Source organism: Staurois parvus, unplaced genomic scaffold, assembly GCF_062004578.1.
Source record: "Staurois parvus isolate SC_StPar_1 unplaced genomic scaffold, SC_StPar_1.0 ptg000053l, whole genome shotgun sequence".
Lineage (NCBI taxonomy): Eukaryota > Metazoa > Chordata > Amphibia > Anura > Ranidae > Staurois > Staurois parvus.
Window position 1 is genome coordinate 4,229,185 of NW_028317849.1, and position 16,164 is coordinate 4,245,348.

A 16,164-nucleotide genomic window follows, 5' to 3' on the forward strand; every position below is an offset into this window, starting at 1 on the left:
CTCCCTCTTTCCATCTCTCTCACTCTCTTTTTTCTCTCCCTCCCCCTCTCTCTCACCCTCTAAACCCCCCTCTCTCTCCCCCCTCTCTCTCTCCCTCTCTATTTCCCCCCTCTCACCCTCCCTCCCCCCCCCATCCTTTCCCTCCCTCCCTCTCTCTCTCCCTCCCCCTCTCCCTCCCCCTCTCCCCCTCTCACTCTCTCTCCCTCTCTCTCTCAGCCTCCCCCTCCTCCCTCTCTCACCACTCTCTTTCTCAGCCTCCCACCCCCCTCTCTCTCTCTCAGCCTCCCACCCCCCCTCTCTCACCCCCCTCTCTCTCACCCCCCTCTCTCTCACCCTCCTCACCCCCCATTCTCTCACCCTCTCCCACTCACAGTCTCACCTCACCTCTCTCCCCCCCCTCTCTCTCTCTTTCTCCCAATCCCCCCCCTTTCTTCCCCCTCTCCCTCCCCCTCTTCCTCTCTCTCTCTCACCATCTCTCTAGCACTGTCTCTCCCTCTCTCTCTATCTCTCTCTCTCTTGCACTGTCTCTCCCTCTCTTGCACTGTCTCTCCCTCTCTCTTTCACTCTCTCCCTCTCCCTCTCACCCTCCCTCTTTGTCCCCCTCTCTCTCACCCTCCCTTTTCTCCTCCCTCTTTCTCCCCCCTCTCCCCCTCTCTCTCCCTCCCTCATACCCCCCTCGTTCTCTCTCTCTCACCTTCTCAGTCGCTCTCTCTCTTTCTCCCCCTCTCTCTGTCCCCTCCTCTTCCCCCCAATCTCTCTCCCTCCCTCTCTCCCTCCCTCACTCTCTCGCCCTCTCTCTCTCAGCCTCCCCCTCCTCCCTCTCTCTCTCTCTTGCACTGTCTCTCCCTCTCTTGCACTGTCTCTCCCTCTCTCTTTCACTCTCACCCTCCCTCTTTGCCCCCCTCTCTCACCCTCCCTCATACCCTCTCCCCCCTCGTTCTCTCTCACCTTCTCAGTCTCTCTCTCTCTTTCTCTCCCTCTCTCTCTGTCTCCCCCTCTTCCCCCAAATCTCCCTTCTCTTTCGCACCCCCTCTATTCCTCCCGCTCACCCTCTGTCTCTCACTCCCCCCCTCTCACTCTTTCTCCCCTCTCACTCTCTCACGCCCTCTCTTCCTTTCTCTCTCTCTCACCCTCTGTCTCTCGCCCTCTCTCTTTCTCCCCCTCTCTCCCCCCTTCTCTCTCTCACCCCCTCTCTCCCTCTTTCACTCTCTCTCTCACCATCTCTTTCCCAATCTTTCCCTCTCTCTCTCACCATCTCTCTCCTTCTCTCTCTAACACACACACACACGCTCTTTCTCTCTCTCTCTCCGTGTCTCTCTTCCTCTCTCTCTCTCTCTCTGTCTCTCTTCCTCTCTCGCTCTCTATCTCTCACCCTGTCTCTCTTCCGCTCTCTCTCAACCACTCTCTCCCTCTCACCCACTCTCTCCCTCGCCCACTCTCTCTCTCTCACCCACTCTCACCCCCTCTCTCTCTCCCTCTCTGGCTCACCCTCCCTCTCACTCCCCCTCTCTTTCCCTCCCCCTCCCCCTCCCTCCTTCCCTCTCTTTCCCGCTTTCCCTCTCTCTTTCTCCCCCCTCTCTCCCCCTTTCTCTCTCCATATCTCACTCTGTCATCCTCTCTCGCTCATTCAGCCTCTCTCTCCCTCTCTCACCCCCTCTCTCTCTCCCCTCCCTCTTTCTCTCTCTCCCTCTCTCTCCCGTCCTCTCTCTCTCCCTCCCTCTCTCCCTCCCTCCCTCTCTCCCTCCCTCTTTCCATCTCTCTCACCCTCCATTTTTCCCTCCCTCCCTCTCTCTCTCACCCTCTAACCCCATCTATCTCCCTCCTCTCGCTCTCTCCCTCTCTATTCCCCCCTCTCCCCCCTCTCCCCCCCTCCTCCCTCTCTCTCCTCCTCCCTCTCTCTCCTCCTCTAGCACTTCCTACTCCTCCCTCTCTCACCCCTCGATCTCTCAGCCTCCCACTCTCTCACCCCTCTCTCTCTCAGCCTCACACTCCCCCTCTCTCACCCCTCTCTCTCTCTCAGCCTTGCACTCCCCCCTCTCTTACACCCTCTCTCTCACCCCCTCTCTCACACCTTCTCTCTCTTTCACACCCTTACTCTCTCACGCCCTCTCTCCCTCTCACACCCTCCCTCCCTCTAAACCCCCCTCTCTCTCTCACCCCCTCCCTTTCACCCCCTCCCTCTCCCCCCTCTCTCACTTCTTCCTTCTGTCTCCTTCTCCCTCTCCCTCTCCCCCTTCCTCCTTCTCTCTGTCTCCCTCTCCCCCTCTTTCTCTCTTACTCTCTCACCCTCTTTCTCTCTCACTTTCCTCACCTTCTTTCTCTCTACTCTCTCTCACCCTCCCTCTCTCACCGCCCTCTTCTCACCTTCCTCTCCCCCCACCTATTTTCCATCTCTCTCTCCCTCCCCTCTTCTGTCGCTATCTCACTACCCCCTCTTCCCCTCTTAGTTTCTGACAGGAGTTTGTCATAAAATATGGCAAATTTTCCATGGTCTGTCAGGAAAAAAAAGGGTTGTGGGGGTTGGCACCCCTGTCAGGAAAGAGGCTGAGTGGGAGCTGAACAGCCGCACAAGGCAATTAACCTCTCAGTCATCGGGCATCTTTACTGTACAATGTATCCAGCAGGCGTTGCCTACAGCCACCAAAAACCACATCCATTTTTGTGCACGCTGCACTTTTTTCTGTGCTGTCAGGGCCCAAATTATGATCTTGTACACAGGCCCACTGCTTTCATAAATTGCCTCTGGTTCCCATGCCACAGCCATCTTAAAACCTGGAATTGCCCAGTGGCTTCTACAGAAAGAAGCCAGGAAACTTCTTGCAGGCTGTGCTGCAGTAGATATTTAAATACCCCCCCCCCTATGCAGCTGAGCTGCAATATGTAGGTGGAGCATTGTGTGGTGTTGCTTGAGTGTGGGCGGGGACACAGAGGGCCCCATTATCTCCTGTTGCCCAGGGGCCTCATGAGTTGTCAGTCCGCCCCTGGAAGTCTGTTTCTGATTGTTTGGCCAGAGACATTCACACCAGTGGCCTGCTGCAGGTGATTTTGTAGGGCTCTGGCAGTGCTCATGCTGCTCTTTCTTGCCCAAAGGACCAGATACTAGTCCTGCTGATGGGTGAAGGACTTTCTATGACCCTGTCCAGCTCTCCTAGAGTAACTGCCTGTCTCCTGGAATCTCCTCCATGCTCTTGAGACTGTGCTGGGAGACACAGCAAACCTTCTGGCAATGGCATGCATTGATGTGCCATCCTGGAGGATTTGGAATACCTGTGCAACCTCTGTAGAGCCCAGGTATTGCTCATGCTATCAGTAGTGACACTGACCCCAGTCAAAAGCAAAAATAGTGAAAAACAGTCAGAAAAGATGAGTAGGGAAAAAAATGTCAATGGCCTCCATCTGTAAATCCATTCCTGTTTTGGGGGTCATCTCATTGCTGCTCATCTAGTACACCTGTTGTTAATTTCATTAACATCAAAGCAGCTGAAACTGATTAACCACCAGCTCTGCTACTTAACTGCCAGATCAATATCCCAGGAGTTTAATTGACTTGATGCTATACTCTGATTAAAATGTGTTCCTTTTAATTTTTTTTTAGCAGTGTATAATAAATCACAATAGAAAATAGTAGTTAACAAGCCAAATAATACAGAATGGTTCTGGGCATCATATTTACTGCTGCAATACTATGGTCTAAAACCAACCCAAAGAGAGGTAAAATGAAGGTGTTTGAACATTGTTTTATTTATTTATTTTTGCCCAACAGGCCAAGTATTGTGGATGAATTCTACTCTTTATCCTACCTGTACTATGGTGCATTCGGCACTCTAAGTACAATCATAATTGGAGCCATAATCAGTCAGCTGACAGGTAAAACATCTAATTTGTACTAATGAAAATATAATTTGTGGCTGACTTTAGTTTATTTGTATGTATATAAATATACAGTAACACGTACATATACATACACATACATATACATACACACGCACATACATATACAGGGATTTTTTTCCCTCAGAGAATAGGTGCAGGAACTTCTGACCTTTTGAGTCACCCCTTGTCTCCACCTCCTACCCACCTCCAAGCACAGTCCCTTGTTTCCACCTCCTACCCACCTCCCAATACCGGCCCTTTTTAGAGAATACAGAACCAAGTATCATTTTGTGGTGTGGTGTGGTGTTTTGTGATACTTTGTATATAGTGTGTTAATAAGAAAAGCAGTAAAATACAGTAGATCCCTTACAGCCAGCAACAATTGATCCCCCGCACAATGGACCCCCAGCAACAACAGATCTCCCAGCAGCCAGCCTCAATAGGTCATCCAGCAGCCACCAACAATAGACCCTTCCCTCAACAGGAAATCCCTCCAAGAAAAACTACCCCCCCAGCAACAATAGACCCCCATGCAAAAATAGATTCCCATCATTGACAATAGATCCCCCAGCAGCCAACATCAACAGACCCTCCAACGCACCCCAGCACCCCTTGCCATTACATACATTCAGTGCTGGAGGTGCCAGAATTGCGTCTGCCTGTGTTCCCACTGAAAAAAAGTCCTGTGTGTACATATATATATATATATATATATATATCAGTATCTCACAGAAGTGAGTACACCCCTCACATTTTTGTAAATATTTTATTATATCCTTTCATATGACAACATGACAACACTGAAGAAATCACACTTTGCTACAATGTAAAGTAGTGAGTGTACAGCTTGTATAACAGTGTAAATTTGCTGTCCCCTCAAAATAACTCAAAACGCCATTAATGTCTAAACTGCTGGCAACAAAAGTGAGTACACCCCTAAGGGAAAATGTCCAAATTGGGCCCAATTAGCCATTTTCCCTCCCCAGTGGCATGTGACTCATTAGTGTTACAAGGTCTAAGGTGTGAATGGGGAGCAGGTGTGTTAAATTTGGTGTTATTGCTCTCACTCTCTCATACTGGTCACTGGAAGTTCAACATGGCACCTCATGGCAAAGAACTCTCTGAGGATCTGAAAAATAAAATTTTTGCTCTACATAAAGATGGCCTAGGCCGGGTGTCGGCAACCCGCGGCCCCAGAGCCGCATGCGGCTCTTTTTCACCTTGGCTGCGGCTCCGGAGCACACTGCCCACCAGGTGACAGACAATAGGGCAGCAATGGGCAAACTACGGCCCGGCGGACCTTTTAATCCGGCCCGCGGAGCTAGGCTCCCGCTAGGCTCCTCTCACAGTCCGCCCTGAAGACCGGTGTAGCATGAAAATCTGTCTCCTATGAGGATCTGTCCCCCTCGACGTATCTGCGCATGTGCCGGAGATCGCCGATCGGCTGCTAATGCCTGAAACTGGCACATGCGCAGATACGTCAAGGGAGACAGATCCTCATAGGAGACAGATTTTCATGCTACACCTGAACGGCGCGGGAACACGGCGAGAGGAACGCGCGGAGCAAAGGTAAGTGAATTGACACAGGGGGGACTTGGGGACTTAATATGGGGGATGAATTAATAGGGGGGATGAATTACTATATGGGGGATGAATTACTATGGGGGATGAATTACTATAGGGGATTAATTACTATATGGGGGATTAATTACTATGGGGGATTAATTACTATATGGGGGATGAAGTACTATATGGGGGATGAATTACTATGGGGGATGAATTACTATATGGGGGATGAATTACTATGGGGGATGAATTACTATATGGGGGATGAATTACTATATGGGGGATGAATTACTATGGGGGATGAATTACTATATGGGGGATGAATTACTATATGGGGGATGAATTACTATAGCGGGGATGAATTACTATATGGGGGATGAATTACTATGGGGGATGAATTACTATATGGGGGATGAATTACTATGGGGGATGAATTACTATATGGGGGATGAATTACTATGGGGGATGAATTACTATATGGGGGATGAATTACTATGGGGGATGAATTACTATATGGGGGATGTATTTTCAGTTTTAAAAATGTGGCTCTCAAAATAAATTTCAATCGTGGTTTTGGCGAGATTTGGCTCAGTTGAAAAAAAAAGGTTGCCCACCACTGACCTAAGGTGATTGTGATTATGACGATACACTGTGGCCCTGATTAACCCTTTGCTTACTGGGCCCTTAAACCCCCTTCATGACCAGAGCGCTTTTTGCAATATATGCAGTGTCGGATTTGTTTTAAATGTTGCAATGGTTTTGCGGCTTCCAGTCTTTTTTTTCCCTCTCGGAAACGGGTCCAAGTGGCTCTTTATGTCTTAAAGGTTGCAGACCCCTGGCCTAGGCTATAAGAAAATTGCCAAGACCCTGAAACTGCAGCATGGTGGCCAAGACCATACAGCGGTTTAACAGGACAGGTTCCACTCAGAACAAGCCTTACCATGGTCGACCAAAGAAGATGAGTGCACATGCTCAGCGTCATATCCAGAGGTTGTCTTTGGGAAATAGACATATGAGTGCTGCCAGTATTGCTGCAGTGGTTGAAGGGGTGGGGGGGGGGGTCAGCCTGCCAGTGCTCAGACCATACACCGCACATGGCATCAAATTGGTCTGCATGGCTGTCGTTCCAGAAGGAAGCCTCTTCTAAGGATGATGCACAAGAGAGCCCGCAAACAGTTTGCTGAAGACAAGCAGACTAAGGACATGGATTACTGGAACCATGTTGTGTGGTCTGATGAGACCAAGATAAACGTATTTGGTTTAGATGGTGTCATGCGTGTGTGGTGGCAACCAGGTGAGGCGTACAAAGACAAGTGTGTCTTGCCTACAGTCAAGCATGGTGGTGGGAGTGTCATGGTCTGGGGCTGCATGAATGCTGCCGGCACTGGGGAGCTACAGGTCATTAAGGGAACCATGAATGCCAACATGTACTGTGACATACGGAAGCAGAGCATGATCCCCTCCCTTCGGAGACTGGACCGCAGGGCAGTATTCCAATATGATAACGACCCCAAGCACACCTCCAAGACGACCACTGCCTTGCTAAAGAAGCTGAGGGTAAAGGTGATGGACTGGTCAAGCATTTCCCCAGACCTAAACCCTATTGAGCATCTGTGGGGCATCCTCAAATGGAAGGTGGGGGAGCGCAAGGTCTCTAACATCCACCAGATCCGTGATGTCGTCATGGAGGAGTGGAAGAGGACTCCAGTGACAACCTCTGAAGCTCTGGTGAACTCCAGGCCCAAGAGGGTTAAGGCAGTGCTGGAAAATAATAGTGGCCACACAAAATATTGACACTTTGGGTCCAATTTGGACATATTCCCTTAGGGGTGTACTCACTTTTGTTTCCAACGGTTTAGATATTTATGACTGTGTTGAGTTATTTTGAGGGGAAAGCAAATTTACACTGTTATACAAGCTGTACACTCACTACTTTAAATTGTAGCAAAGTGTCATTTCTTCAGTGTTGTCACATGAAAAGATATAATAAAATATTTACAAAAATGTGAGGGGTGTACTCACTTCCGTGAGATACTGTGTGTGTGTATATACACACATGCATACACACACACAAATTATACAGTATCTTAATGCCACTACTTTGACAGATTAAGCTGGTTTAGGCCTTGGCCCATAGATGAGGTTGCCTGCTGATATGGGGTACAGCTACAGAATCAGCACAGCAGACAAAGCTTACTGCTGTGATGACCTGACGTGATGAATATATTAACTTCTATAAAGGAGGAGCTTCTTTCAGTATATTTTAAAATGTAAATAGCTGAATGTGTGAAAAGAAGAGTAAAGAACTTCCAACTGTTAAAATGCAATAGTTCATATTTACCTGAATAAAATAAAACATTTTTTTCTTCCTGGCTATTTGCATAATGAAAGAAAATATGCAATGCCAATAAATATTTTCTGAAAAGAAGACTATAATGTGAGTCAATATTATATATTGCCTTTCTACTCTACCTCGAGTTTCGTTTTGAAGGAAAAGTATTGTTTAATTTCATTAAGTGAGTATTTTCAGTTGATCTTGTAGTGTAAATTGGATAGGACTTTAACACTTGTATATGCTTTTTCATCTATGTATCTCTTTTTGAATAAAATGTATACATTTGTAGTCAACAAATGAGTTCTCTGTGGCTCAGTACAGTTTTTCTGACATACTCTTAACTGTAAAATAGGATAAAAGCCACATAGGTTATGCACTGTTTGCAATTATTAAGTGTTCTTGCATGGCAAGACCACTTACTGTTATCTCACATATATATTCTTATTACTATAGCCAAATTTACCACCCTAACTCCTCCCACAGTTTTTACACTACATAGACAGTAATATACCGAAACGTGCGGATTGTTCCCGATTGGTGTGCTATTACTTTGTGGAATGTTTCAGCGAATGGTTCGCGAGATATCGGCGTTTTTGTGGTGAAATTGGTCCCATAGGAATGAATGGCGGAATGTTCAAAACTAGAGTGGGAGCTGACAAAAGCTAGAGTGTGAGCTGAAAAATCAGGACATGATTTCTAAACTGACTGCCATCACTCCCTCATTTTCAAGCCCACCTACACAAATCTTATATCAAAACGTTCAGCTATCCCTGCTGCCACTAAACATGTCCACAGCTAAGCCATAGTCCTGATAGTTTTTACAAAATGACCATTTGTTTGCAACTCACGCCGCCCATTGACATTCATTGAAACTGCACTCTAGCCACCTCAAATGTGAAGGGCAATTTCTAAACTGCGACTGTGCCTTCATTTTTAATATTTCAGAGACATACTATGCATCAAAATGTAGGTCTGGGTCTTGTGATTCTCACAATAGCTCTTCACTGTAGGATATATAGTTTTTAAAACTACGACCATTTAAAGACGCCAGTGAAGTGAGCAATTTGGAGCACTTTGTTTTTAACCGCTCTTCTCGTGACAGTTTGGCCAGCTTCTGGTTAAAGGTTTGGAAATAAGTTTTCTACAGTAGAGAGTATATGAGGTGATAATGCTGCTACTGTTTTTATAAATGTATGTTTTAATGTAACTGTGAAGCACTTTGGGCAACAACATTGCAATTAAATAATTAAAGGTTGAAATGCATTTCTCACTCTATCAAGCTTGCCATGAGCACTTTTTAAATTTGATCAATCAATTGGTTAGTGTAATGTTTACTATCTTTACTCACTCCAAACACTCCACACAGTTACTCTACCCACTCCATAAAGTTACTCTGCCCAGTCCAACCTATTCACAGTTACTCCAGCCACTCCAACCACACAACAGTTACTCAAGCCACTCCACCTAGTTACTCCGCCCACTCCAGTTGTAGACTACTGGTGGAGGCAAGAACACTTCACACAATTTCCCCAGAAATTGTAGCTTTTCTAGTTATTATTATACAGAATTTATATAGCACCAATAGTTTGCTCAGCGCTTTACATTATAATGGTAGACAATACACGAGACAGTATAGTAACAATATGATTCACGAGGGGTTCAAGGGCCCTGCTCCTTGGAGCTTACAATCTAGGAGGGAGGGGATAGTGGTACAGGAGGAAACAACTGTGGGGGATGAAGTGGTAGGAAGAGTGGAGTTCAGTAATTAGCCGAGGGTGGGGTAGGCTTCCCTGAAGAGATAGGTTTTCAGGGTGCGCCTAAAGGTGAGGAGAGTAGGTGATAGTCTGATGGATTGGGGTAGGGAGTTCCAGAGGATGGGGGAAGCCCTGGAGAAGTCCTGGAGGCGGGCATACGAGGAGGAGACCAGGGAACAAGAGAGTAGGAGGTCTTGTGAGGAGCGGTGAGTACATTTTGGGTGGTATTTGGATACCAGATCGGTGATGTAGTTTGGGGCAGTATTATGAACAGCTTTGTACGTCAATGTTAGCATTTTATATTTTAATGGGGCAATCGGAAGCCAGTGGAGGGAATGGCAGAGGGGGGTGGCGGATACGGAGTGGTTTGTGAGGTGGATGAGTCTGGCTGCAGCATTCAAATGGACTGAAGTGGGGATAGCCTGCGGTGAGGTAAGTCAATGAGGAGGGAGTTACAGTAGTCAAGTCGTGAAATAATAAGGAAGTGAATGAGTTGCTTAGTGGTTTCCGGGGTTAGGAACGGACATATTTTGGAGATGTTGCGGAGGTGAAGTCTACATGAGTTAGTCAGCGATTGGACTTGGGCTGGAAGGACAGATTGGAGTCTAGGATGACACCTAGTACTCTGGCTTGAGGGGAGGGACTGGTGATGGAGTTGTTGGTCTTGATGGAGAAGTCGGGGGGGGGGCGCGGGCTGGGGGGAAAACTAGGAGCTCAGTTTTGGAAAGATTTACTTTGAGGAAGTGGAGTGACATCCAATCCGATATGTCGCTCAGTAGGTTTGTGATACGATTGGAGACTGAAGGGGTGAGGTGAGGGGTAGAGAGATAGATTTGCGTGTTGTCAGCGTAGAGATGGCAGTTGAAGCCGTGAGAGTGTATCAATTGGCCAAGGGAGGAAGTGTAGATGGAGAAGAGAAGGGGCCCGAGGACAGAGCCTTGAAGGACCCTGACAGAGAAGGGGAGTGAAGAGGAGGTGGTAACCTTATAGGTAACGCTGAAGGAGCGCTGTGATGGATAGGAAGAGAGCCAGGAGAGGGCGGAGTCTCTGAGGCCAAGAGTGTGTAGTTTTTTTTTGAGGAGGGGGTGGTCAACCGTGTCGAAAGCCGCAGAGAGGTCGAGGAGTAGGAGCACCGAATAGTGTCCATTAGCTTTGGCGGTTAGCAGGTCGTTTGGTGAGTTTGAGTAGGGCAGTTTCAGTGGAGTGTAGGGGGCGGAAGCCAGACTGTAGGGGATCAAGGAGGTTGTTGCCAGTGAGGTGGGAACTCAGGCGATTATAGACAAAGCGCTCAAGGAGTTTGGATGTAAATGGCAGCAGGGAGATGGGTCTAAGGTTGTTCAGGTCGGTGGGATCTAGGGATGGTTTTTTAAGTATGGGAGTGATGTGTGCGTGCTTCAGGAGAAAGGGGAATGTGCCAGAAGAGAGGGAAAGATTATAGATGTGAGTGAGGGAGCGTAGGATGGCGGAAGAGGGTAATCGTAGGAGTTGTGAGGGGACAGGATCAAGGGGGCAGGTGGTGAGGCAGGCTTCTGAGAAGACCTTTGTGACCTCTTCAGTGGTGGTGAGGTCGAAGAGTGGAGTGTTGAGGGGGTTTTAGTGTGAGGATTGCTAGGTGGGGTGGGAGTCTGGGCAGTGGCGAGGTCGGAGGGGTGGAGTGTTGAGGGGGTTTTAGTGTGAGGGATGCTAGGTGGGGAGGAAGTCTGAGTAGTGGCGATGTCCCTGCAAATTGCATCGATCTTGTTAGTGAAGTGGTTAGCGATCTCGTGGGCGGTGAGTGAGGTACTGGGTGGGGGTGGGGGCGGAGAAAGTAGAGAGTTAAAGGTAGAGAAGAGCCGGCGAGGACTGGAGGAGAAGGTATTAATGAGGGTAATAAAGTAGGCTTGCTTGGCAGCGTGAAGGGAGGAAGTGTAGGTGAGGAAGGCAGATTTATACCGGGTGAACACTAGTTGGGATCTGGATTTGCGCCATAATCACTCCAGCGCACGACTGCGTCGTTTGAGATTTTTGGTATGGTCAGTCTGCCAGGGTTGTAGCGGGTGAGGTCTAATACTTCGTGTTGTTGGGGGTGCTAGCGAGTCTAGGGCGGCCAATAGCGAGTTGTTATAAACAGTAGTGGCCAGGTCAGGGCAGGACAGGGGACGGATAGTGTCGTAGAGTTGGTCAGCTGCAGAGTGGAAAGGGGCAGGGTTCACTTTGCGGAGGTCTCTGCTGGTGATAGTATGACGTTTGGAGGGATAGGTGTTTGAGGATGAGGAGATGGAGAAGGTAATGAGGTTGTGATCAAAGAGAGGAAAGGGGTGTTAGTGAGGTTGTGGGGAGTGCAGAGATGGGAGAAGACAAGGTCCAGGGTGTTCCCGCCGGAGTGGGTGGTGGACTGTATGCACTGTGTGAGTGCAAAAGAAGAGGTTAAGTAGAGGAGTTGGGAAGTAGCCGGGTTATTGTTGTTGATAGGGATGTTGAAGTCTCCAAGGATGATGGTGGGAAACTCGGAGGAGAGAAAGAAGGGTAGCCAGGCGAAGAAGTCGTTGATAACGGGGCCAGGAGGCCGATAGATTACTGCAATCCTCAGAGAGATTGGAGAGAATAGTCGGATGCAGTGGGCCTCGAAAGAGGAGAAGGATAGAGAGGGAGGGTTTGGGAGGACTTGGAAGGTGCTCTGTGGTGACCGGAACAAACCAACCCCACCACCTTTTCGACTGCAGGGTCTGGGTGAGTGGGTCAAGATGAGACCTCCATAGGAGAGAGCCGCAGGGGAGGTAGAGTCAGTGGCTTGGTTTCAGGTTTCGGTGATTGCAAGAAGGTGCAGGGAGTGGGAGACAAAGAGGTCGTGGATGCGGTGAGTTTGTTAGCCAGCTATCTCAGAGACTTGCTTTGTGAGAAGAAGCAGTAAAGTGCATCCAATGTACAAGACTGTGAACCAAGAAGCAAGGCATGAGTATGTAATAGGTAAAGATGGCTGCCTCCATACAGATATAGTTTTTATACATGCCGATTTGGCTGAATCCTTCATATTTCACATCCTACCAAAAAGAGAAACACCAGCTTATAGTTTGCTATGGTGGGATTTGGTAGTAAAGTACATACATTCATTTTGTAAAGCAGAGAACAGGGCCCATGTATGCAATAAGCAAACATGGCTACCCCCATTTTGATGTAGATATTATATATGCAGATTGGGTGAATTCTTCTAATTTGTTCTTTAGGTCCTACCAAAAGAGAAACACTATCTCATGGTTTGCTATGGTGGGACTTGGTATGGGAAAACTTAAAATTAGAGGAGAAGAAAAACTCTGAGAAGGTAAGTGATTGGGATACTGAATTACTCCCTTGCTTTTTTAAGACAGTTCTAACAACGATGGATTAAGTATGGTTTTGTATCTAAAATGGTTTCTCCCAAAATGGTGGTCCTGTATTCATATTGTAATTGAAAAAATTCTGCCAACAGCTATGCATGATGATTCAGTTATAACTCAGACTGCAGTATTAATAGACAAAGTGTGGTATTTTGGTAAATTAACTGGTAAACTGGTTGAAAACCTCAGACATAAAATATGAACAAAGCATTTCCCTCTATAGTGTGTACTTGTCTCTATCCAGAGCCATAAATAATTTGTCTGCTGCCTCGTTGCTGTGCTATCTACTTGAGTCACTTCTTACAAGTTTTCCTGACACCAAGAGAAGAAAGGTGATAAGGGAGGGAGCTCCAGCAGATAGACAGCCTCAGTTCTGTTTCCATGTGTTGTGAGGAAGGGGGTGTGTCTCTTCCTTCCAATCAACTCTCAGTCAGAGCTCTCCTCACTGAGCTCTTAAGAGTGTAATTTCAGCTCCCCCTTTGTTCCTGAAAGCTCAGACAAGCTGTATAAACTCTGCACTTTAGACAGATGTAGATAAGAGAAAACTGTAGATAAACAGGTACAACTTAAGTAGGAGGATTTGTTTCATCTCTGTGTATCACCTGAGGCTGGTCACTTCACTGGGTATATGTAAGGATGTACAACCACTTTAATTTTAAAACACAACAAGATAATAGATATGTTCTGTTTCTAGGATTTTCAAGCAGAAGATAAGATCACTCTTGGTTCTACATTTCAGAAAATACACGAGTTCCCAAATTCAGAATATAATGGCTGCATGCTGAATTCAGAGAATGCCTTTAATCCAGACAAGGACTCAAATCATCTTTCCAAGACTTGCCCTACAGTTTGGACCATGAACAAAATGGACAGAGAATCTTATTTATAAGTTTTATCTGTTTATAAGCTTCTGCAAATCTATATAGTCAAGATTGATCTTCAATGTATATAGTGTAATTATAGTCCTTTCTGAACATTTGTTTTATAAATATATACATGATTTTTTATGTTGTGGCTTTTTTGTTATTATAACTCTGTGTATATTTGCTGATGTTTACAGGATATGAATGGATTATGGGTTAAAAAACAGAAAATTGTATCATACTTACCGTAATTTCCCTTCCCTGATACCAATCCATGGCAGCATACATGTGATATATCCCTGCCCCTATATCCACCCACAGGACCTGTGTATATCTATAAAAGTCTGACCGAGAGCAACCACCCCATTCTCTGTACAATCAAGATCAAACAAGAGAGGGTTCATATGCTGCCATGGATTGGAGTCAGGAAAGGAAAATTATGGTAAGTATGATACAATTTTCCGTTTTCCTGACGCCAACATGGCAGCATACATGTGATAAATAGCTAAGCAGGGAGAGCTAAACTGTATAATCAAACTGCATTAAAATGGACATGGAAGCCTAGACTACCATTCTGTTGAAATCCATTGACATATAAACCCCTGGAGCACCTGAGGCAGGTGCACTGTGGTAAGTAGTCTGCTGCTTTGCAAATGTCTACATAGACACTTTACATGTGCTGCCCCAAATGTAGAGATGGACCTGGCTGAATAAGCCTCTGCCACTTCTGGAGGCTCTTGCCTGACTGCACTATGTTTTCAGGATGTCCTTGAAACTCCAAGATGACAAGGTTTACTGCAGCTTCCTCCTCTGAATTTGTCTGATGGAAACACGAACAGCCTCCCAGAGGATTTAAACTAGGAAGAAGCTTGAAGGTAGGCATCTTAGATACCTGGTACATCCAGCTTATGTAGGTTAGGTACCATCTGTGCCAGAAAGGATGGAATCACCAATGTGTAAGATGAAAAGTGCTTGAGGGGCATAGGCCCCAACTTGTTCAGAAGAAAGAAGATGTAGGACTCTTGAGCTTGAAGAGCTTGCAGGTCCAAAACATTGCCCCCTGGAGTTATTGAAGTATATTTGACCTCACTGAGTAGTACTTGGCAAGGCCCTTTATTTATGCACAGAAATATCTTCCTATTAAAATGCTCATTTTAGTGATGACTGCCACTGGAGGAAGTTTAAGGGGCTAACTTTTCTACTGCTGTGGCCATGCTTACTTTTTATGTAAAGTGACCAAGCCAGGTGTTTATAAGCACAAAATTTACTAAACACAACAAAAACAAACTTGTAAGGCTATTCTTACATTTGCTTTAGAAGGGGGATAAAAACACATGGCTGAGCACTGTTTTTGCCACCCCCAACTGCCCCCCCTTAAGCTGCAGAGGCAGCGGATGGGAGTGTGCAGATGAACAGGGGGTGTATGGCAGTTCAGCAAAAATGATCACTCTGTCACGTTGGGCACCAGCCCTGAATGGTGTTGCACCACAACCACAGTGGTGCAGAGTTTTAAGCTAGGTTCACACCTATGCAGTTTTGTTTAATCCGTTTCTGCAGTGCGTTTTTGTACATGTGTTTTTGATGCATTTTGTGTTTCTTTTTCTTGCTGCTAGGCAGATTGAAACGCAAAACGCATGAAAAATTCACCAAAAACGCACTACATGCTTTTCTGCAGTGGTCCATTGATGTCTATTGAACCAAAAACACAATGTTTTGCATTTAAAGAAGTCCCTGACCCTTTTAAAAGAACACACCGCATGAAAACGCGGAGATGTGAACTTGTCCCATTGGAAATCATGTTAAATGGACTGTAGTGCGTTTCCGCAAAACGCAGCAGAAAACCCATATGTGTGAACCTAGTCTTAGGGATTGAAACAGGTGGTGAGGAGGCAACATAATGCCTCTTTACCTCCTGCCAAATGTATCAGAAACAATCAGCCACAGACAGGGGCCGACTGACAACTCATGGGGCCCCCGGGCAATAAGGGATCATGGGGCCCCTATGTCCTTGCCCAAACTCAAAAAAGCTTATGAAAAAGGTACCAGGGGCATCTCATGGGGCCCCCTACTGACCCCGGGCCCTCGGGCGGTGCCCGAGTTTCCAAATGGTCAGTCCGCCCCTGGCCACAGATTGCTCTTCAGAGGGTGACACTTGTATATATGTGCCCTAACAGCAAAGATCCTGTAAAATTATGGTTAAATCTGTTTTACTGTAGTTTTTAAGGGAGGTACAGAAAACATTAGTATCATTAGCACCACAGTGAATGTGAGGCAAATCATGAAAGAGAAATCAAATGCACAGAATAACTAAACACTCGTGGTAATCGTGAAGTGTATGGTTTAATTTATTCTAAAATAAAAAAAAATCTACAGGTGAAACTCGAAAAATTAGAATATCGTGCAAAAGTTCATTTATTTCA

The 16,164-nt window shown here is 46.5% G+C and overlaps 1 protein-coding gene across 2 annotated transcripts in view; it reads left to right on the forward strand.

Moving 5' to 3' along the window:
• The window catches only part of SLC5A5 (solute carrier family 5 member 5), a 63,192-nt gene extending 49,304 nt beyond the window's left edge, over positions 1-13,888 (forward strand). The window contains exons 13-15 of one of the 2 annotated variants that reach the window (XM_089667660.1): positions 3,764-3,867; positions 12,732-12,826; positions 13,576-13,888. In XM_089667660.1, the coding sequence (XP_089523786.1) occupies positions 3,764-3,867; positions 12,732-12,826; positions 13,576-13,770 (394 nt within the window). In that variant the 3' untranslated portion in view covers positions 13,771-13,888. The remainder of the gene's footprint in view (positions 1-3,763; positions 3,868-12,731; positions 12,827-13,575) is intronic. The other variant, XM_089667661.1, reaches the window with a different exon arrangement.
• The last annotated feature ends 2,276 nt before the right edge of the window (positions 13,889-16,164 follow it).